Here is a 26,941-nt window from a genome sequence, read left to right as displayed (position 1 = left end):
CACAAAAGGGTTGGGCGGGTGGCAAACAAGACCTATCTTATGTGGTCCTCCAAATTTAGCTGAGGGCCCTACTCTATGGTGTAATTTGCATATGTGTTAATCTAGTCTTACTAGAAATGTTTCTCATAAATATTGCCATTTCTGGACCCCTTCTGAACTTGAGGAGGCTGCCACTCCCCCCAGATGATGTCTCTATTCACACTGATGACAACAAAAAGCTTTGCTTAACACATGTATCTTTTACAAGCTGAAAACATGACAAACATGCACGAAGTTAGCAGAAGCAAGGACAGATACAACAAAAATGCAAGCACAGAAGGATAAGCTCCATTAATAGGATAATTCTTACCTTCAATTGCTGCTGGAAACCCACACCAGAGGGAGATAGAAAGAAAAACAGACTTGGATAAATTTATGGAAAAGTGGAATTTGTATTTAAACCAGGGAATCAAGTAAAATGCTAGGAGAAAAACACAGGAGTTATAAAGTTATTTTTTTTTCCATTGTGCTAAAAAACCTTTTCCATCTTACAAGCATTTTAGTAAATTAGACTGTGTAAAAAATATTAGTTCTTGGGTACTGATAGGCTATTGCTGTATAAACCTGCAAAATCACTTTTGTTTTTCAAAATTGAGTGTCTTGTTTCATTTAAAACATTAGAAACTACTTATTCTACATTTTCATTTTTATTCAAGTGGATTGCAAATGTGAAGAAACCTTTAAATACAAAAGTACAGACAATAGAAATATCAAACTGTAAAATATGGGCAGTTATCTCTATTAATAATAAATACTGTATGAATTTACACGGCTCAATGTATTAAATATTCATTCTCTTGCAGATGATCTACAATGATGTTTTTAATTACTTTTCTAAAATGCAAACAGAACTTATCTATTAAAGATATACTGTAGCAGAATTTCAACAAATGTAGGTAAATACTGGGTGCATTTCAGGACTGAATAGCTAAAGCATTCAGTTTCTGCTACGATAATATTCTTAACAGGCTTGAAAATTACATAGTTTATAATGAGAAATTTGGGCTCATCTGTATGTAGGTGTGTGGTTTACACACAGCCATATTTTTGTTACCTGAATGATGTATAAAGTTGTACTTATTTTTGACATTTCTTGTGTACCATAGTTGGATAAAATCATGTTTTACGACCAAATTCCAAAACAGAGGAATTACTATATCTCCATTAGGAAAAAACATATTTCTGAGTAAAATGAAATGAAAATCCTAGTAAATGTAAAATTTGTACTTTCTAATTCTTTTTTTTTTAAGTATATTGAAACACTAATAAACCATGAGTTCAAATTAAAACACAGTAGAAATACTCAATCTAAAATAATCATAAACAAAAACATTTACTATTTAAATTAATGAATTTACTAAGTAGGTGAAAATATGCATCATCATTATATTTTATAATGAGTGTTTAAAAACTCTGATTACTGTCTAAAAATGTTTTGTTTAAGAAAACTAAATCAATTGTAGCAAACAGAATATCCAATAATTATAATTTTAATTATCTATTTTGACAGTAGTTTCTTCATAAAGAACAGAATAAAAAAAGTTGGTCTGTTTATGAGGATGTTTTTAAGATAAGACTAATTAATTATTTGGTCACCAAGTTCATCAATTGATGATTTGACAAAAAAAAGATTATCAAAGCATATTCAGCACATCTCTAATAATTATACGAGTGTATTTGATGTTGGAATAATTTTGTTTGCCAAATAAATGAAACCTTCATTTAATCAACTGTCTAGAAACTATTACTTTCTATACACCCATGTAGCCTTTATAAAATTAAATAGCTTCCCAAGTTTTAACAAGTGCATTTGTAACAGCACTGAACCAAAAGTATAATTTTTTTTTAAAATGAGGATATGTTGCTGTTACTAAATAACATGATAATAAATAGTTTTCTATACCCTTCAAACTGAAGACTTCAGATAGTTAAAAAGGAACAATAAGAAATACGTATGAAGTGCAGTTTAAAAGAAAGGATAATGAGTGCTGGTCTTCTGTTTATGTGTAGTATTTCCCTGAACAGAAACAGTCCTTCATTTCATTTATGTTTCATCACAGCTATAGAAAATATCAAGCTGCTAGAACTCCTTGAGATAATATTACCATAGCAAATGTCCAGTTCAAAGTAAATAATGAATCAGCTTACAATTCAGAATGAAGCAAGTAGTTATTAATTACATACTCTAGAGAAAAATTAAATGAACTTAATACAAGTGAAAAATTCTTTGAGTATGAATAAATTTAAATTATATTAGAGTACCTTCCAGAAACACAAGGATAATACTTGGTTTTGCATGTGCCGAGATAAACTGTCTACAAATTGTATTATTAACATAACTAATGAAAACCTGAGTCTTAAAAGAAGTCTTATCAATATCTATTAATTTGAAGGTATTGTACAATTCCTCAGGTTTTAAAAAGTTAATATTATACAGAAGCTGCTGTAATTCTATAAAATAAAATTTAACTAAATGTAAGACAATCATTAAAGTAAAGAATTAAATATATCTTCAAGAGTAGTTATCTATTTTATTATTATATTAATTAGATAAATGTTCCTGAGTTACATTTTTCGATAATTCAGGGTAAAATTTCCTCAAATACTATCTGAGGAGCCATTGATTATAAACTTGCAAACATAAACAGATAAGAAAAAATAATATTAAACAAACAATAACAGAAATAATCTCAGAAAATAACTTACACAAAAAAAATAATATGAATGAATGATAACAACTGCATTCCAAAAATATATGAAGCAAAATAGGAAAACAAAACTCAGGAGAAACATTAGAAGCACATGAAATCAACAGTGCAGATGTTTAAGATTTTTTGTTAAGTCAAAACATGAACACCTTAAAAGTTATTTTAATTATGTGAAAAACAAGTGTAAATTAAAGAATAATTTAATTTAATAAAGTTCCACTTACGACACCATGTCCTTCAGCATCAAATGCAGTCTTTGGAGGACGAAGCCTTGTTAGCATTTTGTATGTTATTAAGTTTCTTTCAAAGCTCCTTAAAAAACATTCAGATATTAATATTTGCATCTTATTTTAACAAGTTGTAAACATATAGTGTAAACAAAAATAATAATAAAATAGAACTATTTAACAATAAAACCTGAGCTTGACCAGCTTAATTTATTAGACTTTATAGAAATCAAACAAACTTCAAAATAAATTTCAATGTATCCATGTATAAAATCCTTAAGCTACTCATTTGTGAATGCTATCATAGATCTTTGGTATCTACATAGTATTTCCAATAATGTGATACCAAAAATATTTTGCCAGAATTTCTATGCTGAAAAATTGTCAATCAACTGACTAATAACCATATAACAGTTTTCTTTATATTTTGAATACATAAACTATATTTCTTATAGATTAGTTTGAATAAGTATTTAATTTATAGTAGATATGATAAATGCCTAGTTTTTCTTACTCTTGCAATATAGCATACAGTTGCAACTAACTATAATAATCCAACCCTTTATAAGATTTGTTTTATTACAGATAATATAATTTTTGTCTTTTTAATCTTAAAAAGTTTAAATCTTGTGATCTCAAAGAAAAGTGTTTTTGGTTATATTTTATATTACTAGGCAATTAAAAATTACTTTTGCTTTTTATTCGTGTATCTTTTATTTATCATTGTAGCATCTATACAAAATACTTTAATTGACATTTTCACACCATTTGTGATCATATTATTTTCATACATAATTGTACAATTAAAACCAGTGCCTCAAAAACTGATGCACTGTAGCCACATGGTTTTCTCAGATCTATGTACTGGTTTAGATTGATGCATTAATTAGTGTGCTCCTATCTTAGTAACTCAGCATGTCTTTGAAGGCAATTTAAAATATAGGATGAAAAAAAAAACAGTAGTTTTGGTTGGATATCAGATTTCAGTTACATAGCTACTTATGCCCAATAGGATTTGAATATTATCAGATCAGATATGAGATGTAGCCATACATATTCAAAATGTGCCACAAGCATCAGGTAACCCTTCATTGTAGTGTAGTATTAAACTAGTTACTTTGTCATTGTTTTTGAAAATTCAATGAGGATGAACAGTTTCTCATAAGTTGGAATTGCAGGCCCTTTAACTCTCTGTTTTGACCATTTGTGCTATCCTTGTAACACCCACATAACCATAAAACTCTACATACTATAACTCTAAATGTACTAAATATATCTTTATTAAATTTAGTAAATATTACAAGTATGTTGTACACAAAAACTAGATTTTTCAATTAAGTATTTTTACCAAAGATTTGTTTGTGAATTTACAAAGCCTTTACTAAGTCAGTCTGAGTGAAAGGTGGTTTTTATGCTAGGAATAGAAATACTTTTTTTTTACTTTACAGATTTCATAATTCACTTGCATAGCTTGTAGAGCGTACTAAATGAAAATTACAAGTTTTTTTCTTGGTAAAACTTTGCACTTTATTTATCATTTTCTCTAACCTAACACCAACTCTAACAAAACCATCTGTATCAAAAGTTGAAAAATATGAAGTAAAACCAAAAATACTTTTGTTTTTACTAGAATACTGGATATTGTAATGAACAATTATAATCATTTATCTTAAGAGCTTTAAGCCTCTTAATGTTTCATAACTGCTTTCATTTTATTTTATTATTTTATTGCTCTTTCAACCAAGTCTAAATATTGTGACAAGCAGTAAATCACAAGGTGGGACAATAAAGTCAAGAAACTAATCAGATTACACTTTGCACAACTAACTGCTACATTCCTTAGGGAGTGATGATGAAAAACTATTATTTTTATTTAAATTTCTTATCTAATCTAATAAATTCTTAAATTTTACATTTCATTTAATTGTGTTAAAACATACATAAAACAAATAAAGGACGTTAATAAAAAAACAAGAAACTTAGAATCTACTCTAGCTCTAGGCCAGTTTGCTCTGACTGCCTATTTTTGTAACCTTTTTTTCTAACTATTTTGGTTGTTCAGAAAATAATTTATGTAAGTTTCAAATGTATCTTTTAGAAAACCAAAAACATATCCCTCATTTGATTATATTATATAAAAACTACTCTCATTTATTTGGCTTTTCAACTAACCTATAAATAGATTTAAAAAATTAATTACTTCTTGAGTCTAAAAACAACAGATAATCTTGTGGTTTACATAGTGTGCAATTTGGTCTTTCTATTGGTTATAAGTAATCCAATAGCAACTGTAAGAGAGAATTACTGACATTTCTTGAAAGACGGGATGGGTCAAGAGTAGCATTGCATGTTGTTTTGTTTGTTTGTTTTTTTTAATTATGCACAAAGCTACACAAGGGCTATCTGTGCTCTGCCCACCACGAGTATTGAAACCCAGTTTCTAGCGTTGTAAGTCCGCATAAGTACCACTGTGCCACGGGGGGGCGCATGTTGTTTTGACTTTCTGGTTTATATTTCAGTAGAGCAAAAAGACTGGAGGTATATATTATGACTTAGCAATGGTTTCAGTATAAGTGTGTAATTCATGCCAATCTCAGATGCTTATATAGGGATAGAGAGAAAATCTAAAATGGGCAACTTGAAACAAAGAAGTGTCACATGATGCAGAGAAGTGAAAATTGAGAATCTATTTGAATATTTCTTTTTGAAATCAAAATTTGAAGTATAAGCTATGTTTTGATGCCAAGTTTATTGGCACACGTTGATAATAAAGTTGTATAAAATTTTGAATGTAACTCTGCAAAAGGTCATGACATGCACACTTTTACCCCCACCCTCATAACCATAGTTGAAAGAATGCTGCATGTGGTGGCATGAGACACTTGCTTGACACCCCTAATGCCCCACTGAGACTGTCGTTTGGATTGTGTTTGTCAGTATTGTCATTGTCACTACCAGTTGCATGCAGAGGTTCTACAATGCCCGGGGCCTTGTACTTAGACCTTGAGGAAGGGTGGAAAGGGTTCTACTATTCGATTCGACTCTTTGCGTTTGATGCCCTCCCGATGCACGCTACTAGTCACTACCATGATCTCTTGTGACATAAACAACTGGTGAGCGTGATGTTTATATAAATTACATACTAACTATCTACATTACAATTACCACAGCTCCAACTCTTTAATACTGTAGAAAATGCTACTATGTTTAGAGGCTAAAAGAAAGCAACAGCAAGCTAGATGATGTAATCCCCATTAAGTGTGATGCACATGCAAGTAGTGTCATGCCTGTGTTATATTGTGAGATAAAGCTTTGATAGAAATGGTGTCTGATTATCCACTCCATTGCAAAATTAATATCTGATCACATCTGATTTCATTAGATAGTGCTACATCTGGTCAGTTAAAATATTTTTTCCACCCCTAGTAAAATACATTATAAACTGTGCTGAACCACAGTAACTTATACAAAAACTCTATCTGAATAGTACATGAAAGAAAAAACTATTTATATTTAAATCTTTTTTTATATTCTAAAACTATTCTATGTATTGAAGTATATACAGATTATTTCAAGTTTGTATTAAAGAAACTAGTAGCTCAATAAATTTTGATATTGTTGTAATTTGCTTTGTATTCAACAGCAAAAATAATAAGTATATTTGTTTATTGTTAAGTTACAAAGCTGTACAGTGGGCTAATTGTGTTGTCTGCCTACCAGAAAGATTGAGTTCTGAATGACAGTAGGGTAAGCTCTCTAGCTTACTGCAAAGCCCCCCAAATGGTGAAATGATAGGTGAGATACCTGGCTGGTCAAGAGAAAATAAAGAAACATCAAAATTTTCACTGGGTGAACAATGAAAAAATACAACCTTTAAAAATAATATCCTTACAATAAAAGCCTTAAAACTCAACAGTACAAAACAACTGGTAATTTAGGTTAGATGGATAACTATAGTATATGTACATTACAGTATATGAATGTATAAACAAGTTGATATTTATAATATTTAAGATATTAAATTATACAATATGTTTCTATTTGTTTCTACATCCACACACACACCTATATTCTGTGCATGCATACATAGAAACTGCTCTAAGGAGTTCACATTTATTTCCATAGCCACAACTAAACTCCTTAATGACTGAAATTAGTTCTCTCAATTATGGTAAACTTAAATAATGTGTATTGTGATAAAACAGTATGTATTCCATCCCTGAACAGTGGCTCTAGTCTTAGTAATAATAGTTTATCCTCATATGATAATACTTACTGATTTTAAGAAAATCATATGCTCTCCTAAGTTAAATATCCCTGGTGACTCAGCAGTAGCTTGAGAGTTTAAAACACTAATAATTTGGGTTCAATACCCATGGTGGACACGGCAGAGATAGCCCATTGTATAGATTTGCACTTGTAAACCAAACAAAGATTATGCTATAATAGTTGCTTATAGAAAATAATAAAAAACATACTGTTAACCTTTCTCAATATAAATTAGCAGTGAGAGTAGTTATTTCCTGCAAATACCTACATGCAAGTTCATATTCCCTAAAACTTACAAGAAACATTTCAGAAAAACCAGTTTAAAAATTAGAGGAAAAACAAAAAGTATACTCAATACAAGCACTGAATTATCTGTTCTATGAAATATCACCAAAGACAACACTGCTGCAAACAAACCTTTTACAACATATGAAAGAACATGTAAATATTTATAAAAGTTTCAAAATTTGTTTTGAAAAAAATCTCCTCCTCTATCCTTGCAGACCAAAATGACATATTATAAAACCAAAGAAGACCTTACTGAATAAGTCTTTAAAAGTTTTGCTTTACCTCCCACGGAGTTTCACTGCCTCGTCCCATTTTTTTTCAGCCATATACTTTGCTACACCTTGAGTCTGTTAGAGAAAAATTTTAGAACCCTTTATGTAATGAATAATGTAAACAGCAGATTAGAGATGTTTCTTATTCATGTTAAATGTCAGTAAGTTCACAAGAAAAACCAATATACATCTATGTTAAAAGTTTTCTATGAATATGTAATTACCTCAGAGCTGTCTCTGAACTTCAACTAATTCTGAGAGTTTGAGAGTAATTCTTCTGTTACTGACCATTAACACAAGCACTTTGCTATACACTTTTAAAATTATTTATATGCCACATGTTATACGAGACTATTCTTTAAGACACTCACATCCTCCACATAGTTTTCATCTTTTGTTTTACAAATATGAAATGAGAAAGAATTTGTTCAATTCATTTAACTGACTACATGTAGTTAAGAGCTTAGTAATTTTTGCCAACACATGTCATTGTAGCAAGTAAACAAGATCAGCAAGATAAGATTTTTCTGAATAACAATGCTATGAATACCTTTTTAACACATTCCATTAGTGGTACTCTAACTGCCTGGTTTCCATCCAGGGAAACAACACATGCTTCAGAGTCTGGTGTGGCTTCAAACAAAGCAAGAACAGCTTCTGCTCCCATTCGACAACCCTACAATTATAAAAAAGGACATTATTCTTACTAATCTTCTTGTATTTAAATGTTTTACAGCAAAAGGAAATCAACAACTCAACTTACCAGGATTCTATCAAAAGCTGAAGGACTCCCTCCACGCTGTACATGACCCAAGACTGTCACTCGTGTATCCTGCTTCAGGTTGTCAACAACCACCTAAATGTAATATATATATATATATATATATCTATTATTCACAGATTTTTTCAACAATGCATATGTCTCCTGTGATATATAAACATACCATGCATTTCCACTTTCTGATTTTAATATAATATTCTAAATTTATTAGCTATTCTGTGTATGTGCAGTACAGTATATGGTCAAGGAAGTCATTAAGTTAAATTTCTTCAAGCTGCCTTTGTTCCTTTGTCATTCTCTGGAGATAACACCTTTTCTGCTCAAGGGAGATATGGCTGTTATGCTGCACAGTGTGTAAGAATAGAAACAGCAGTATCTTCCAATTTAGTTCAGATTATATCTAGAGGCTTTGACATCCTTCATTTTTTCAACAGGATTGACCAACAGCAACATATGTGGTGCACATTTCCTGGGAATATACTGTTACAGAATTTGGTATATAATACTGTGATCTCTTAGTTAGCTCTCTCTCATTGAACTTCAAATTATCAGTTGGTTAGTGAAGTTTAAGTCCTTTCTTTGAAAATAACAACACTGTGCTAAAGTTTAACATGTAACGTTAATTGTTCTGAAGCATTTTTATAAGTTTTTATGAGCATTTAGATATATAAAGTAAAGGCAATGTCCATTGTCCTGTACAAACACAGTATTTTGATTGTGCTTACAAGTTTGAATAAAGATTTGTTTATTCTGTTTTATGCATTTGTGTTTAGTCTTTTTCTCAAAATCAGAGAACTCAGAATTACTTTGCAATAAATATCTTGTTGAATCCCTTCTTTTTAAATGGACCTATCCTATTTCTCTAAGGTTAACTCAGTTTTACTTGAATATAGTACACATCAAAACAATCTAGCCACTATTTCTTTACAAACATACTTATTAAATACTTGATGCTTTTACCATCAAAAATAATTTCAGACTACAAATAAGAAGTTTAGAACCATTAATCAATTTTATGCATGATATAGTATTATATCATGCTTCACACTAACTTTTATTAAAATATGGTCAAAGATATGATGTTAAAAAAGCAATGGAATAAATTTACACCCAAGTGTCATATGTTCAGTTTTCAATGTACTTTGAATGACAAACAACCAGCAACTATTGATTCTTTAACTCATTCAGCACGGGCTCGGTGCCTGTTACTGACGTAGTAACCATTTTGAGCTTGTTATAGTTTTTATGCTTTAACGTTTCAATTAGTAAGCATATATTAACAATATTTGGCAAATTACCAGTAAACATTACAATGCTTTCATACATGAAATATCAAATATTTTTATTAAGTCTTAAGACTTGTAAAGCAATGTTTCTCATGCCTTTTTTTCTTTTTGCACATTGCCTATCCAACATCCAAAGCAATTTTCATTTTAAGATTAAAAATACTTTTATGCATCAGAACATATTCAAATTTCACATGCAAAATCTTTATAATGTCCAGATAGTTATCAAACATTTCTTAAGAAAAAACTTTATATTTTATCTGTTATTTTCAGTCACGCATCTCTGTACGGATTCGGTAGTTTTGACCAATCTCATAACCACCATAAAAGATTAGGAAATAAATATAAATTATGCTTATTTCATTCTAGAATGACAACAAATTATAACATGAAAACATAAGTGTTTAGACTGAATAGCTTAAATCTAATAACATTACACATTTATATATATATTTATTATTTTTATTATATTGATTTTTCAGCCATGCCTGACTAACAGTACAGAAGTTACAATGACGTGGCACATATGCACTCATGTTACTGTATCCAATAATATATAACTGACCTTTAGTCTTCACAAACTGACCTGTCTTGGCTGTGTTTCAATTATTATACATTATATGCGTGTGTATATAGATTATTGCTATTTGGAAATAAGTTCTTAAACTTATATTTGTTAAAACATAGAACAGTAAATAAAGAAGTAAAGCAAACAATTATCTCTTCTACTTACAACCACTGTACTTGGTTGCTGTTTGACGTAGATTGCTAAACCTTTCAAAATTTTGCATGTGGAGGATATGAAATGAAATACTTTTTTTATGTTTTATATATGCAGTTGAATAACAAAAAAATCAAAAATTACTATATCAATACCATAGAATGCCACTACAATTTATCAAGTTTAGTAACTAAGCTGTATTTCAGTCTAAAAAAATATGAAATTTCGAGCAGACTAAAGACACAACCTACCTCCTTGAAATCGTGGTTTGAAAGAAAAAGATGGCATCCTAAGAATATAAAAGGGCTATGAAATCCACTAAGGGGACATTCTGAGCTTTCGATTGGTTATTCATGTCATATATAGAAGTAACTGTATATAAGGGACTATTTCCAAAAATGAAAAGAGGTGGGTGGGGTGCCACTGTGTTTAATTTATTACATGAGCAATATCTTAGCAAATAGAAAAGATAAGAGATTCTTATTTGATATTCTAGTTTGTCAATATCAGTAACTTGAGTTCCTAATTCATATAAAACTACAGACTTATTCTGACATCACAAACATTTAACTGGAACCAGTGCTGCATTCAACATATCATTTGACACACAAAAATCAATGTTTACCTGTGTTTTTTTAATACTTACTTTTATACTAAGAAATTGAGAAATGTATAGTACTAAAATTGTAATTATTATCTACAGTTTGATACCAAAGTTATTGACAATAAATTCATGAAATAGTAGTTCAATATAATTTTTAATGTGAGTCAAAAATGTGATGATGTGGCCTTACACCTGTGACCCGTATGGAAAGGGTTAAGAGCTACCTGAGACTGTATAGCAAATTTACATATCATATTGAGATATAAAATCTTATCAGAAACTGAAAACCAAAGAAACATTTAACCTTAAATGTGCTTTGATTTTACCTCATTATATACAACAATTTCATTTACACAGAGAAACTAACATGTTTATTTACTGTGTTTTATACCTTAAAAGCTAGTTTTAGACTTCACTGACAGTGTTCAAGCAAACTTATCAATATGGGACAAAAAACTTAGAGGAAAGTATTATTAACTATTGCTTGAACTTAATCAAAGCTACACACGAGCTATCTATGGTAGCTGTTCCTAATTATAAAGTGATACACTAGAGGGAATGCAGTTCCACCACTGCTAAATCTTGTCAAACAGAATAGTAGAATTTTACCATCACTTTTATAACACACCCACTGCCCCAAAGTGTAATTTTTTTTTTCTAAATAAGGAACACAAACTATGTAACCCAAGTTTTACAGTCTGGCATGCTAAACACTAGGCTGCACTCAGCCAAGTACAATTAATTCAATTAACATTATGGAAAATCTCTTGAGATCCTTATTTCTTTCATCCTCCTTAGGTCACTAATTATCAACAAATTATGCCAAACCATTAGTTACGTGAGTGGAGTGCTTTGGTCCACAGTAAGGTCCAGGGACTGAGTTTGGGTGGGAGATAAAGTGAGAAAAAAATTTGGGGGAAATAATCTATTTTCATACAATAAACACTATAATGAAAAAAAACACTTTTCTGTAAGCTAACAAGAAATTTTCAATTAATTTAACTTTTTATTAGTGTTTTGAAATAAATATTATTGACTAAGATCATTCTAAGTTATACAGTGATAAAAATTATTTATTTTGAAAGGGTTCAAATGCAGCTGCTACACAATTTCACAGTCAAACACACATTTGCAGTTACCAAACTCTTTTACTTATAACTATGTAACATGTTTACAAAATTTTTTGAATGAAATACCTTGAAAAACACATACAAAAGAAAATGCACAAAGGTGATGAAGGATGTCAAATTCAGAAAAAGATAACTCTGTTAAAAAACTGTGGGTGGATAAGTTTGGTTTATGTACGTCATTATTATAATTTTGATGAAATAACTAGGAGTTGATTACATAAAAGGGAACCACCTTTATTAGAATAATTTTTTATTTTAACAATGAACTTAAAAAACATTTAATGAAAACAAAAAATCTAAAAAGTAATGATGTGAGAAAATAAACAAAATATGTCTTATTCAGTGACAGAAATAAAAGAAATTTATTAATGTGAAGTGACAGAACAGTTTATTTCAGTTGTTTTTTCTTTACTTATTGCTAACCTTCTTCACTTGCTCAGCAGAGATGGGGCTACCATTTCTATCAATGGCTCCTTCTGCAATAATAATGATGTTCAAACGTTGGCCAGATTCACGTTCCTAATAAAAGTTGAAGAAATTAAACCCTTGTACAAAATAATATTCATTTCACCACTACAAGAAGCCTAGTCTCTTTTCAATTTGCCCATGTCTAGGATTACTAATGAAAAATGGAATTCCATAAAACTGGTATAACTCAGTGACAAATGGTAGACTGGCCTTCATATTTATTTTAGTATCTTAAATAGTTTGTCTGTTTAATAATTTAGAAGAATAAATTTGTACCATGAATGCTACATATCCTTCAAATCTTACATCAATATAAAACCACTGTGGTGAGTAAAAGACAACCAGAAAACATCATACATATAACATACAATTCACAATGCCAATAAGTCTAGCTATATCTTTTCTGGTCTTACTGATGAGATGTGGAATTTCTAGAAACCAGAATAACTGACTTATAAGGGATAAATGAAAGGAAAGATTTGGATTAGTATTTAATTTTACTAAATTATATAACTGATGCTTACTCTACAAAAACACAAGAGAGATGTTGTATTCCAATAGCAAAATAATGTATCTCTCCTATTGAAAAGTCAAAAGAAAATATAAACATTCTTGGAATAATAAACTGCAAGCTCCACTAACTTTTGAAAGAAATATGAAAACATACTGACAATGATTTAGTTGTGAAGTACAAAAATGTACAATCTAAATTAATTAGGATTCTCTCTGAAAAAAAAAGTTCAACTGGGAGAAGACTCACAAAGCTGAAGCAAGTTGCATGGGGGAACTGCTAGAGACAACCCAGTGGGGTTTGTCGGTGAAATACCAGCTGCTCTTGAGTTTACACCATCTTAGAGCATAACAACGACCTCATGGCAAAATCAGTAAGTTGTTATCCTCATGAAGTTCTTTCTATTTAGCATTTTCCTCCAAATTTTAAAATTTCTTTCTTAATGAAAAGTGTTTTAACTGGTATTTAATAAAGAGAAGCATAAATTATGAATCACAGATATCAAGACAAAAAAACTTTCTATAGGTGAAACATCTTTGTCAAGCACAAAACTAGACCTAATATCAGGCTTACTGTTGTCTTTTTCTTACCACAAAATGTTTTTCAAAAAAATCTGTTTGTGCTCCAGTGCACTCTTGCTTTTTGGCATAGTAAACATTGTGAGTAGAGGCCATATCACTACTGTTTGGCTGTTTCAAAAATTACCAAAAAGAGGTAATCACAGATGTCTATTGTCTCATACACAACTAAACATATGAGAGGTTGGTCAAACAAGCTGTAAAACAATAATTAAATTTTACATGTTTAAAATTAGAATGAATTTAAGGTAGATACTTGCCTCAGCAGGTTAATATAATATGAAATATGAAAGTGGGGTCTGGCAGTATATACATACTTGGGGAACCATGTACAATCTCAGATGTGGATACAGATGATGATGCAACAGGTAGTCGGAGTAAAAGCACAATGTATTGTTCTATAACTCGAGTGGTAAATTCTTGGAGGAGGAAGAAGAGACCACTGTAAGCTTTTTTTGTGAATTTTGGTACTGAGTATTCCTAAAACAATGAATTATATGCATGATCTTAGCCAAAATTCTCCACTCTCCCACATTCCATGTGGCTTACTGTACAAGTGCCATGGGAACTACATGAGCTTTGTGTGAAATAATGATGTCATAACACATTTCTTCTGGTTGTAGAGAGGTGGGTGGAAATGTATTTCAGATGTAAGTACCTGCTTCAAATTCATTTTAATACCAAAAATTTAGAATTTAAATCTGATAGATTTACCTCTAAAATAGTGTAAGCCAGAATATTCACACTGAGATGGAGGAGAGAACTGAAGATTGTTATAACAGAGAATAACAGCATCACCAGATTCTGCACTCTGGGACATGAAAGGTAATGTACCTAGACCATAACAACATTAAGTGGTGTGATCAAACAAAGCTTGATCAGAATCAAGAGCCTGAGTGAAAGGTGTTGAGCTGGATTTGTCTGGAAGAAATGAGTGAACAGGACCAAAAATAAAAACACCAGAAGGGAAAAAAAAATTCTCAGCAGAGTACCTCTTTGCACTAGACCTAAGTAGCTATACACATTTGTAGGTGTGGTCCCAGGTGGTAACTAGATATGTGGTCATAGCATAAAGCATTATCCTGCATTTGTTAGTGCTATATTTTCAGGTGGAGAAGACAGGTAATTAAGTAGAGACTTTATGTATTCCTGGAGCTAAAATCTCTATTATTATCAACTCGAAAGGCCTATAGAGTCATGAAACTAGCCCGGTGAGAAGGCACCCAGGCAAAATGGAAAAGAGCTTGATTGCCCTGAGGATTGGCTCAGCAATTTGAAGACACTGTAATAGGAATATCCTGTAAGAAAGAAAGAGAAGCTGAAGAATGGTCATGATGTCTCCAATGTCTTCAAATGCTACAAAAGTATGTACATGCAGAGATAGGAAAAGGTATCACCCACCACCTGATGACATCATCTGTTCACTTTCAGAGGGTAATACTCATAGAACCACAGTGCAAATTGTGAAATAGTGTCTATGACAACTGCAGAGGCAAAAGGAAGCATACAAGAGTTCTGACTGGAGGAAACCACCTAAACAGAGTTTCGTGTTACAAAAGAGAGACCATGAAGAGTAAATGAACATACCTGCTACGGATTCCACCTCGCTTGGAGTATCACCATTGAAAACAAACAGAATAACAAAGTTGAAGAGATAGTGATGTGATGTGTGTAAAAGTTTAAAAATTTATTCATATTCATCTACATACTGGTTTGCAGAATGTACTACAATAGCCTGTGACTGGAATGACAAAAAACATTGCCAAATATCAAATTTGGTGAAATGAAACAAAACCACTTTTTAGGAGAATGAGTACATCATGATAAGAAACAGGGAGAGTCAATTAGTTAATGTTGCTGGAGCAAGATCCTGAATGAAAAAGACAAACTAACAGACCAAAATGGAGTGATAAACAGAACATAATACTTGGTGGAACTTATCTTGGCAAAAACCAGATGATGAAGTTGTAAAGCAGAGTAAGGATAAGGGAAGAGATCCTCCCAAGTTTAACAAAAGGCACCTACTACTAATAAAGCTAGATCCAGAAATAGAGAAACTTGAGAGGATGATGGTTGTCCATCACTGGGAGGGCATCAACCATAAGACAACTCAGCCATATGCAAAAGGTGGAAAGTCCACTCTGTAAGAAGCTGATGATCTTGGGAAAGAGAATTCAATAAAATGTCCATCACACATGGAACATGATACACTCAAAGGTAAACAAACTGAGATAATAGACCTATGATCAAACACCACTGGGAAGCAAGATCCTATTGGAGGTAATGCATCCAAATATAACCCAAGGGAATAACATTGGGAAGAAAAGTCATCATCCCCAAAGCATAATGTTATTGACAGAAGATGTAAAAAACAAAAATATGCACACACGAAACTTCAAGGTTTGAAGTGCCAGAGAAGACAGCTGAAAAATTCCCTCAACTGTGTTGATCTACAACCCCAGATGGACTAAATAATTACCTGGTATTAATAGCGATTTAGTGTTATGAATGAATCACCCAAAAGAAATAGCAAACTGAGTGGTCAACAAAGTTTGTACTAGAGACTGAGTTGATGAAAGAAAAAGAACAAGTCAATCTTCCATATAAAAATGGAAACTGACGTCAAGTGAATGGAAATTACTGGAAAAGATTCTCTCACATTGGACACAAGATATCAACTGCTATTGAAGTTGGACTGGAGACTATTAGACACTTTCATTACTCCAACAGAAAACACATGGAACTAAAGTCAGACAAATGAAAGAGTAATGAATTGATAAACTTAGTAAATTGATATGACAGATAACTGGGACAAACAAATGTGACAAATAAATGTGGAAAATATTAACATTCTGCTAATTTCCAAATGCATAAGCAACATAACAAATATCATAGATTAAAGAACCAAGAAAAAGTGTAATAGGAGTAGCAAAAGCTTCTTCAAGATTATGACCAACATAAAAATCATGCTCCTCAATCAAAAGATTGGGCTTGTTCACCAACATAAGAAAATGGCAGATGTCCTGCAAATTGAACATCCACATGATTAAGAAACTCAACTGGGACATCAACAACCAAATCAGCATTAAAAGCCCTAATATGCTGATCGACATGAGCTAACATTGCAACCACAGTATTTCCCTGAACACTAGAACATTGTGTGAATAAGACCTCAAAAATATTTGAGGTACATGTAAAATTTTTTACATTAATCAAATTATTAATATCAGGGTTAACACTGACACCATAATTCATGAGCACAGTAACCAAAGGCATGAAGTTTACAGCATAACTGTCAACAAGAAACACCTGTCTTGTGGCAAGAAAGCTGAGTTTATGTAGTTCTCCTGGCACTCGCACAGTAAGTCATATGGTAGGTTGGAGAGAGGAGAATTTGGGGTAAAGTGATGCATGTAATGCATTGTGTAAAGGACATTCAAACTAAAAATCATGTGATTGTTGATAGAGATAATGACTCAACAATAAGAAAACCTTACACTCTTTCAGAGGTAAGTTTACTGGATTTGGAGTGATTTTATTAAATTTTGCAAATATGGTTGAAGATAATTAAAACTTAGTAGGAAATAAATAAATATAGCCATTGTGCCCACTTCAGAGCCATACAGGACCCTATTAACGTTGGTTTCTATTGTTCCAGCATTCTTACTTGCTTGAGCTTTTTGCACAGTTTGTCTGGCCAGTCAGGCTCTGGAGGCCACTCTGGTATGAAAACAAAGTCAGCTTCACTTGCTAAAGCAGCGACGAGTGCCAGGTATCTGGAAGGAAAGGTAAAAAGCACACATTATTTCAAACCTTGTAAATGTATAATATGCCCAAAATATACATGTTTTATTCATAAATGACTTATGTTGCTTAACTATCTCACTATGGGCTCAGTTGATTCAACCGAGTTCATGACCCCAAATTGACCATTAGAGTTTCCATACTATAATTTGTAATATGTTTTGTGTATTTTCATGAAATCTTGCAAACTTTCAGTAATCACTGCAAGTCTTTTGTAGACAAAAAATTAAAATTTTTAATGAAGTATTTTAATTTAAAATTTCTCTGTGAATATATAGAGTCAAAGTGTTGACTGCTCTGAGTGTAAAATGATTTTCATGTTAAAATTAAAAATATTTTTCATCATTTGAAAATTGTCAGATTTCAGATGCACAATCTCTAAAACCTCCTAAATATATATCAAACATTTTTTCAGTAAAACTTTATATTTCATGATGTTTTCTCTACTCTAAATCTATATGCATTTGGTCAATTTTAGAGACCTCATAAAATAAAAATTTAAAACTTATATATTAAAAGTTGATTTATTAACTACAAGTTATTTCATATACAATGATAATAAAGTAGTTTAATTACAATGTAACTCTCTAAAATGTTGTGACATGTGCACTTTGGCTTACCCATAGCGAGAGGGTTAATGAGTAACTTTAAAATTTTCATTATCATAAACTGATGAACATATGAAATATTATCTTTTCACTTCATAAATTTCTTTGAAACAATAGTTAATAACTAAAATAACTTACCCACAATGTCTTCCCATTACCTCCAAGATGAATGTTCTTTGATGACTACAAAATGAAACACAGATGTATTTACTAAAAAATAAATATGCATATCTTTGATCTATGTAAGACTATGTATGGTTTATAGAAATAGTTCCAACAAGCTCAGAATCCGCAGGGCCTAGAATTGTTCATGTGTTATATCAATGTGATAATAAGGTGTAATACCTACACAATAAACTACACAGATAGTTTAAATATGATAACAAAGTGCAGTACCAACTGTATCCTGTAGAATTACAATGTTACCACTGTTTTTCAGAAAATAAAATACACAAGATCTCAAAAAAGTAGATCTATTGTAATAATAATGCTATGCATAGTCATGAGTGTCTGTACAGAGGGTGTGTGTGTGAAAAACATAATTATTTCTTTATTCCTTTAGCGTGCGTATATGAATTTTCAAGTTTTTTATTTACTTTACAATTTCACTCTACTTACTACACTTAATTTTCAATTCCAATAAAAATCATCAGGTTTGTCAGCAGCTTTGCTTAAAATTTCCAGATAACTACCCTGTAGCTAAACATTGAAAAACGTTACTACCATGATGGTTTCTTGGATATTGGACATATCAGTTCTCACTCAGATCATCAAAGAGACCGACGCGATCTTGCTGACATACCCTGAGCCCTGACACAGTGTGATTGGGATCAACCAGGTTATCAAACAGACTGACACAGTCTTACAGACATCCCATTAGACAGTGTGGTCAGGGTGAACCAAAATTTACTGTTATGGAATATAAATAGCTGCAAGTCTGCAGTATAGCTTAAACTAACCTTACAAAAATTAAACCCATCAAACTGACTGTGGGAGCTTGCCTATTCTCTTGACTGTAATAACAAAACTTTGATTTTGCTCCCATGGCAAAATTTCTGCGAATGCCCATATACAAAGTATACATTTAGCATATGAATAATTCCAATACAACAGTAACACATTTCATTTATTTTCAATGATAGAAATAAACCACAAGTAACCTGGTAAATATGTCTTTTTGAACTGTTTTTTGACCTACCTAGATGCAGTTGTGACAATGGCATCAATGGCCTCAATGATACGATGTAAAGCAGAGTCTGTACCAATAGTCATGTCAGTGCCACAAAAATCATTGTCTATTGAACCTACCAGTCCTACAATGTTTAAGTGGCTGCACTCTGCACGTAATTCGGCAGTAATTTCTCCTGAAGATGAAAAATTAAAATGAGATAACAAGATATAATTTACATAAAGTCCACAATATATATGTTACACTAACCCTGAGTTAGATTGATAAGTTTCATAAACTAACAATAACCAAGTTGAAAGTTTGCTCAATCTGACTATCTCATTAAAAACATGTTATGGTATTATCGAGTGGAAGTTTCTCATTTCAGTATCAGTTTTACTCACCTTTTTCAACTAGTTCATCTAATAATGAGCTCCACTCTTGGCGGAAGAGATTTGCACCAGTCAAACTTCCATCACCACCAATAACTACAAGATTACAGATCTTACATTTCACCAGATTAGCTGCTGCTCTGAGTCGTCCAGGGCGTTCTCGAAAGTCTTTGCATCGAGCACTACCAATAACAGTGCCACCCTGGAAGCACGTATGAACATACAGAAAGACAATTAAATATCAACACTTAAAAAAAAACAAAAAATGTCACTACAATTTAATCTCTTATATGTAATCTACCAACAACATTACAACAAGAAATGTTTGGGGATAAACATTTAACATTTTCTGTAAACATTACACCTGAATATAAATTCAATAATAAATGTCACTGGTTACTTGCATGTTTTGAAGGCCCTAATGTGAAACATGTGGATGTTTTACATATCTAAAATGGGAAGATCAATAGCAACATTTCATCTTCAGATCGATGATCTGCTTTTTAGGTAATTGCTTTAGGTTTTTGTATTTCTTCACATAGTAATGCAACAACGATGGATGTAGGTTTTTGACAGAAGTTTTTGAACATGACAAAAGGAAGATGGTCTCTACACTAGACAGTCTGGACAATGCTTCCTTCAGTGACTCAAGAGTTTAAGTCTGGCTAGACAGAAATGAGAGATATGACCATTTTGGTATTAGTTCAGGTATGGGGGATAAAAAACTGGGAAAACCCAGATAGATGGTCCAGAGGAACAATGTAAGTTTGTCCAAAGGGTCCTGTGGCAGAGCCTAGTCAACAAATCGAGTCATGCACTTTAAGTACAACACTGAATACTATAAAATAGAATGTTCTCTATTTTTTATTTTAAAAATCATAATTCTTCAAACTTTTAACATTTCTGATAAATTCATTCAGAAACAGACATGCTCAAAACAGGTAGCTAGAGAAATTTATTTTTATACTACTATCATGAGAGATTCTACATTAAATACAGGTTAAACTACATGACATATTGAGATTGTGTTCTTACTTTTGTTAATGAAAACATTTAAGTTTTGATTTTTTTGAACAAATTAACAATCTATCAATGGTACTGGTAAAAAGTTTTAATACACTAAAAAAAACTAACAACGTAGTATAAATGTACTGCTATTACAAGCAACATGAGTTGCAAGTGTAATTAAACAATGTAATAACATTTCCAGCAAATCCTAGTCATACCTTTCATTTTCAAATATAGCATAAAATTAGATATGAACAAATAATGTTAAAGTACCAAAATTCTATACATTTATCATAAATTATATATAGCACTTTTGTACATGCACATAAATTTTTGTATGTTAAAACTAAAGATCCAGAAAACAGGAAGCTGAAATAAATAATGAAACCAGAACATACAGCAACATACATTATTTTTTCCAAATGTGACTCTCTGAAACAAGTTGATTCAGTCAGAACCTAATTTTTATCATTTTGAATTTGAAGATCTTCATGTTCCACATTTTATATTCTCAATATGATTGTTTCATTAACTGTATTAAATTAACAGTTCCTAAAACAATCTTTAATTTCATGTTTAGTTTCTTGACCTTTTAATTTCTAGAAGTTTATATTATGTTGTATCTGCATGTACATATGGTCACTATAATCCTAAAAAAAGCATTTATTTCTATCACAACTGACAGAATTAATGAAAACTTATCAATATGTTTTGAGCTCTTTTTTCAAACATTTCATCTACAAGTTTATAAGTGGTTTTATTAATCATTTCTACACTTAACAAGTTCTGATAATTAAGCTCCTGAGAGAGTATCAAACCCACCTTATGAATTATTCCCGATACGCTCACCCATGTAGCTTCTTGAATATGATCCCCACCATCTACCATGCCTTGGTAACCTTCTTTGATGAAGAAAACTTTGGTTCCAAGATACAGACCCATCCTCACCACTGCACGAACAGCTGAATTCATGCCTAATTGGATTAAGAATGTAATATTAACTCTAAACAGTTAAAAATCAGTATGGTCAAAACATCACATTTACTTTTCAATCTCTCACTCTCTTTCAACTCTCAATATATATAAACACACATATAAAAGTGTAGTTTCTCTTACATTTTCAATTTGTAAAAGACAAATAGCTTAAAGTATTTAGATAAAACATCACCTTCTAGCGTGAAGAATATCTGGGTTCTAGCAATGTGAAAAAGAAACACCTGTCTACTATCATTATACCAACAACAACAAAAAAAAACATATCACAAGCTGTATGATCTATATATATATATATATGCTTAGCAAGGGCCAAACGTTTATGATTAATAATAACTTCTGATCAGAGTATGCAGAGCTAAAATTATACCCAGTAATTAGCATAGCTTATTAAATATGGTGTCCAGACTCTTGTCTATAATGATCAAAATGCATTGTTTCATCAATTTGGAATCCTCGGTTTCAACAGTATTTTCAGCCATATTTTTCTTACAGTAGCTACATAAACTAATTGAAGGTGTTAATAAAAATGGCTGAATGAAAGTCACTAAAATTAAACAAAACAATCTTCATTCATGTTAATGATTCTACATATTAAAAAATCAAACATATATATCAAAGTAATCATGCTTACAAATTAACTGATAACCATGTATACTGGCCAATGTTGGAAAAATTACAAAGTATATGTTTTGAGAACAATAAATTACTCTCAGTAACAGCCTAATATTACTAAAAGTGGATAAATGACAGAATGTATTATAAAAATATGGTTTTATCTCAAGTCCTTTGCTTTAATAAATTTTGAAGTTCACCTGAGTTTAATTAAATATATAATGTTCAATTAATTAGCATTAGTCGACTTTGAATTACTTATATCATCTGAGGTAATTACATCCAACCATTGGTCTAGATCAGGGGTCAGCAACCCGCCAATCATGAGCCAGATGTGGCTCTTTAAAAAGAATTATGCAGCTCTCTGGCTATCTGCTGTGTTCACCAAGAGGAATTGAGCACCTGATTGTAATGTTGTAAATCCAAAGACCTACCACTGTTCCACCAGGGGACCTATTTTTTTAGGTTAGATTATTTGGGCATATTGCAGCTCACAAAAACAAACAAAAAAGGCTTTTCTTCTTTGAAGGACTGCTAACCCCTGGTCTGGATCATTTAATAGACTAGCTATTATAAGCAGTGTGATGTCTGTAAAATATTTTCTAACAAACTCCAGGATTTTGATTGGTAATGGCAATGTTAATGGTTCTGTCTTAACCTGGAGCACTATCATAACCATGACACCCTAATCTAATAACATAATCACAGAAAAAAAGATTACTATAAAGTTTTACAAATTAACAAAGCATGCAAATACATTAACAACATAGCAGTACCAAACCTACCAAACTTTCTTGACAAAGCTAACCATATCTACCCAACAGATCTAGTTCTTTGATAAAGTTTAAATAATACAAATGAAGCATACTGTTTGATTTAAACATTAGCATTATTAATTGAACATTTTCCTTCAAAGTTTACAATAAAAATAGAAGATTTAAAGTTATAAATTTCCCATTTTCCAACATAAACATCCCATGCTATAAAATATTTATCACAATTCATTAGATTTGCTAGAATTTGTTGCAATTTGGAAGATTTCATAGAGAAAGCTCGAACACCAACACAAACTTTTGAGTACAGGGTTTTCTTTTAACAACTTACACATGACATTTTAAAATTTTGTGGTAAGAACAATTTATTTTTCACTAAAATATGTAACAATGGCAAACTTGTACTTTTCATACAATTTTCAATGAGGATATTATAAGAAATGATCTTACAAATTAATATATAATAGTTATAGATTATGTATAAATTTCTTTATCCAAGCCTTACAATATCTAACATTAACCTAAGCATTCCACATTTCAAAATTATTATTTTATTTGATACTAGCATAAGTTATACTGAGTCAGTTCTTTTCCATGATATAATTGTTGACTCAGTTAAAAAGTTAGTATTTTCCTCACCGGAAAATGTGTTTCAGATAGATACTTACCTCTTCACAGAAATGTTAGGTACTGCCTCCCATCACTGCTGAAAAGATTTTTGCACATGCACTAATCCTTGAATGAAACTCCCACCCCTACATGTATTGTTTACTGCACCAGTTTATGATGCAATCATCATTAGGCTGCAGCACTTCACCAACAACACAGCTAAACATCTTCCATGTGCAGTAGATTCCATGAACACCCTGTGTATCAACAAAGGCTCACTCTTGATAAGTCAGAAGAAACACATAGGAAAGCGGAAAGAAGGGTGGGAAGTTTTGTGGAGTGGTGAGTATCTATCTGAAATATATTTACAGGTAAAAAAATATTAACTAGAGAAATACTACTCTCCTTTCCACAGAACTGATAAATAAAATCCCACACTGAGAAGTTGGCGAAGAGATTGATGAAGATAAGGAAATTGAAATATGAGTTCCTTTCAGATAATGTAGTGAAAAAAAAAAAAACTCATGGAGTGCCACCCACTAGGGAAGGAGCTAGTGGGGCATCGATCAGTGGTAGACCGTATCCATTTCATACCGGGAATAATCTTTACCCAATAAAGGTGGTACAGCAAAAGAACCTCAGTATTGTGAGCATGCCACCTACTAGGGAAAGAGTTAATGGGGAATCACTTAGTGGAAGACTATATCCATTTCATGCAAGAATAATATTTACCCAATAAAGGTGATAGAGCCAAAGAACCTCCAGTATTGTGCTAAAGTGTTGGATAGATGGACAGTGTGTAAAGTCTGCTCAATCATCCTGTATATCTCAAAGTCACCAGAGCATGTATGTGTAGTGTTGCTAGGGCAATAAGTCAAGACTTACCAAAATAAGCGGATGCAAGGAGAAATAATCCTAGTCTTGCACGCTGAAGAAAATGCAAGACAAATCTGGCTGGCAGAACAATTGGGAATGGTCTGGTTCTTAGTGTAAAAGGTGGCCTGTACTACACACTCAAGTAAACACCCCAGCCCTACTTCTAACCAAGGGATGTCTCTATTTGGTCTCATACCAATGTGATTGCATGGAACCTTTATGGAAACTCTTCATATCAACCTCTCCAGTAGCTTTGGTCTGGGGAAGCAAGGGTTTTCTCTTTAATCCACTAGTACCATGATTACCATGAACAGGTACAATAGGCAATAGTCAGGTGTGAGGGCATGGTTACACCTGGTGCTGTTGTGTGTTGGTTCTTTACTGAATAATGGAAGGTAAAATATACATATATTGTTAAAGTAGGCTTGCAGAAAACCCTATCTCAACAGCACTGGGTAAAAGCATATGGGCTTAACACTGTCTGTTATACTCCAATCAATGCAGATGTCAGGAAAGAGAGTGGTATTCCCTATGAGGTAACACTGGCCATGTGGTGGGTCCTATCATTTACAAAATATATATATAAAGGTGATTATTGAAACTGCAAAAAAGAAAAGAAATAACTAGCAGCCCACCTCCTTAGAACCTCTAATGAAGATTGGAGGATGGTGAAAAGAGGTAGAGGACAACTAGAGGCAGAAGAAACCACAATGTAGTGTAAGTAATGTAACATAAAGGTTTCAGGGCTTATCCACATCCTTGTCTATAAAATCTCATTCAGAGAATTTGAACAGCTAGAAGCAAGAGAAGCCATGAGGTGACAAACTTGATGGGAGGTGGAATGGAAAAGATGAAAAGTTCAATCAGCAACAGAAGAATAAACTAGCCATATGAGCTGTTTAACACTATCACTCAAAATGGGAGGTATAAGTAAGATAACAATGAACTGACCTGAGAGGAAAATATAAATAACTGGGGTTGGAATGACTGCACAGAGAAGAAAGGAAAAGGGGTGACTGGAGAAAACATGCAATTATCCTTCTTGGCATCCCAAGTCTTGGGGAGGAAAGAGCAGTCTCAGGACTAAATCAACCTGTCCCTGGTCAAGAACTTGGGAAACACTCAAGGCAAATATGTCTGAGTGATATTTACCACAAATAAGAAGAATAAAATGTGTTTGAAGAGAAAAATTGTACAGGGAACAGGTGGCCAAAAGTTAGAGTGGGCAATACATGAGAACCCTAAAAATTGAACTCAGGTTTTGACAAGAAGAGCAATTAAACAAGGAGGATGGTCGATTAATTCTCTCACTACAGACTCATCCCAGGGACCGACCTCATCACCATTTTGTACTTGTTATAGTTCACAAACTATAACTTTTAATACAGTATGCATATTTTCACAAATTTTGCAGACTATCAGTACACATTACAAGGCTTTAATACACAAAACATCAGATTCATTATTAAGTTTTAAGATTTTTTAAGTATTGATTTGCTCATGTATTTTTTCATTTTGAATGTTGACTATCCAATATGCAAAGTAATTTTGATTTTAAGATTAAAAATACATTTATGCATCAGAAAATTGTCAAATTTCACATGAAAAACCTTTATAACCTCCAGATAATTATCAATTTTTTATAGAAAATCTTTATCTCTTATCTGTTATTTTCACTGTTGTATCTCTGTATGGGTTTGGTCAATTTGACCAACCTTGTAATCACCATAAACAATTAGAAAATAAATATAAGCTACACTTTTTTATTGTTCTAGAATGACTACAAATTATAATGCCAAAACACAAATGTTTAGTCTAAATAGCTTAAATCTCATAACATTATACATTTATATATAGTTATTATTTTATTTCATTGACCTTTCAGCCATGTCTGAGTATTATTACAGAAGTTGCAATGACACAGCACATGTGCACTCTTGTTACCATATCAAGTAGTATAAAACTGGCCTTTACAAAGTGACCTGTCTCGTTTTTTTCCCTAGGGGACCATTTTGGTTATAATACATTACATATGTGTATATATTATTAATATTGTTACAACAGCAGAAGTCACGTGATGCTGGTAACACGTCATGAGTTTCTAGAAGGATCATGACTGTTCCTGGCAACTCTAGTCTTTTCTAGGCGCCCTCTATTTTTAGTATATAAGCCCAGCAAATAAAGCGGAGATATTATGGCAGATAGACAGATAA

General features: G+C 31.9%; 1 protein-coding gene across 4 annotated transcripts in view; it reads right to left on the bottom strand.

Annotated features, from left to right (window-relative positions):
• LOC106461543 (ATP-dependent 6-phosphofructokinase-like) overlaps positions 1-26,941 on the bottom strand; it is a 70,608-nt gene that overhangs the window by 37,876 nt on the left and 5,791 nt on the right. For 2 of the 4 annotated variants that reach the window (XM_013921374.2, XM_022388529.1), the window contains exons 3-13: positions 21,685-21,836; positions 19,867-20,056; positions 19,493-19,658; positions 18,433-18,477; positions 17,550-17,658; positions 12,749-12,844; positions 8,567-8,659; positions 8,354-8,479; positions 7,814-7,878; positions 2,972-3,059; positions 350-361 (exon numbers count right to left, since the gene is read on the bottom strand). In XM_013921374.2, coding sequence (XP_013776828.1) covers positions 350-361; positions 2,972-3,059; positions 7,814-7,878; positions 8,354-8,479; positions 8,567-8,659; positions 12,749-12,844; positions 17,550-17,658; positions 18,433-18,477; positions 19,493-19,658; positions 19,867-20,056; positions 21,685-21,836 — 1,142 coding nt within the window. The remainder of the gene's footprint in view (positions 1-349; positions 362-2,971; positions 3,060-7,813; positions 7,879-8,353; positions 8,480-8,566; positions 8,660-12,748; positions 12,845-17,549; positions 17,659-18,432; positions 18,478-19,492; positions 19,659-19,866; positions 20,057-21,684; positions 21,837-26,941) is intronic. The other 2 variants (XM_022388530.1, XM_013921375.2) reach the window with 2 other exon arrangements.

Source organism: Limulus polyphemus, unplaced genomic scaffold (genome assembly GCF_000517525.1).
Source record: "Limulus polyphemus unplaced genomic scaffold, Limulus_polyphemus-2.1.2 Scaffold982, whole genome shotgun sequence".
Classification (NCBI taxonomy): Eukaryota; Metazoa; Arthropoda; class Merostomata; order Xiphosura; family Limulidae; genus Limulus; species Limulus polyphemus.
This window is presented reverse-complemented; position numbering and strand designations above follow the sequence as displayed.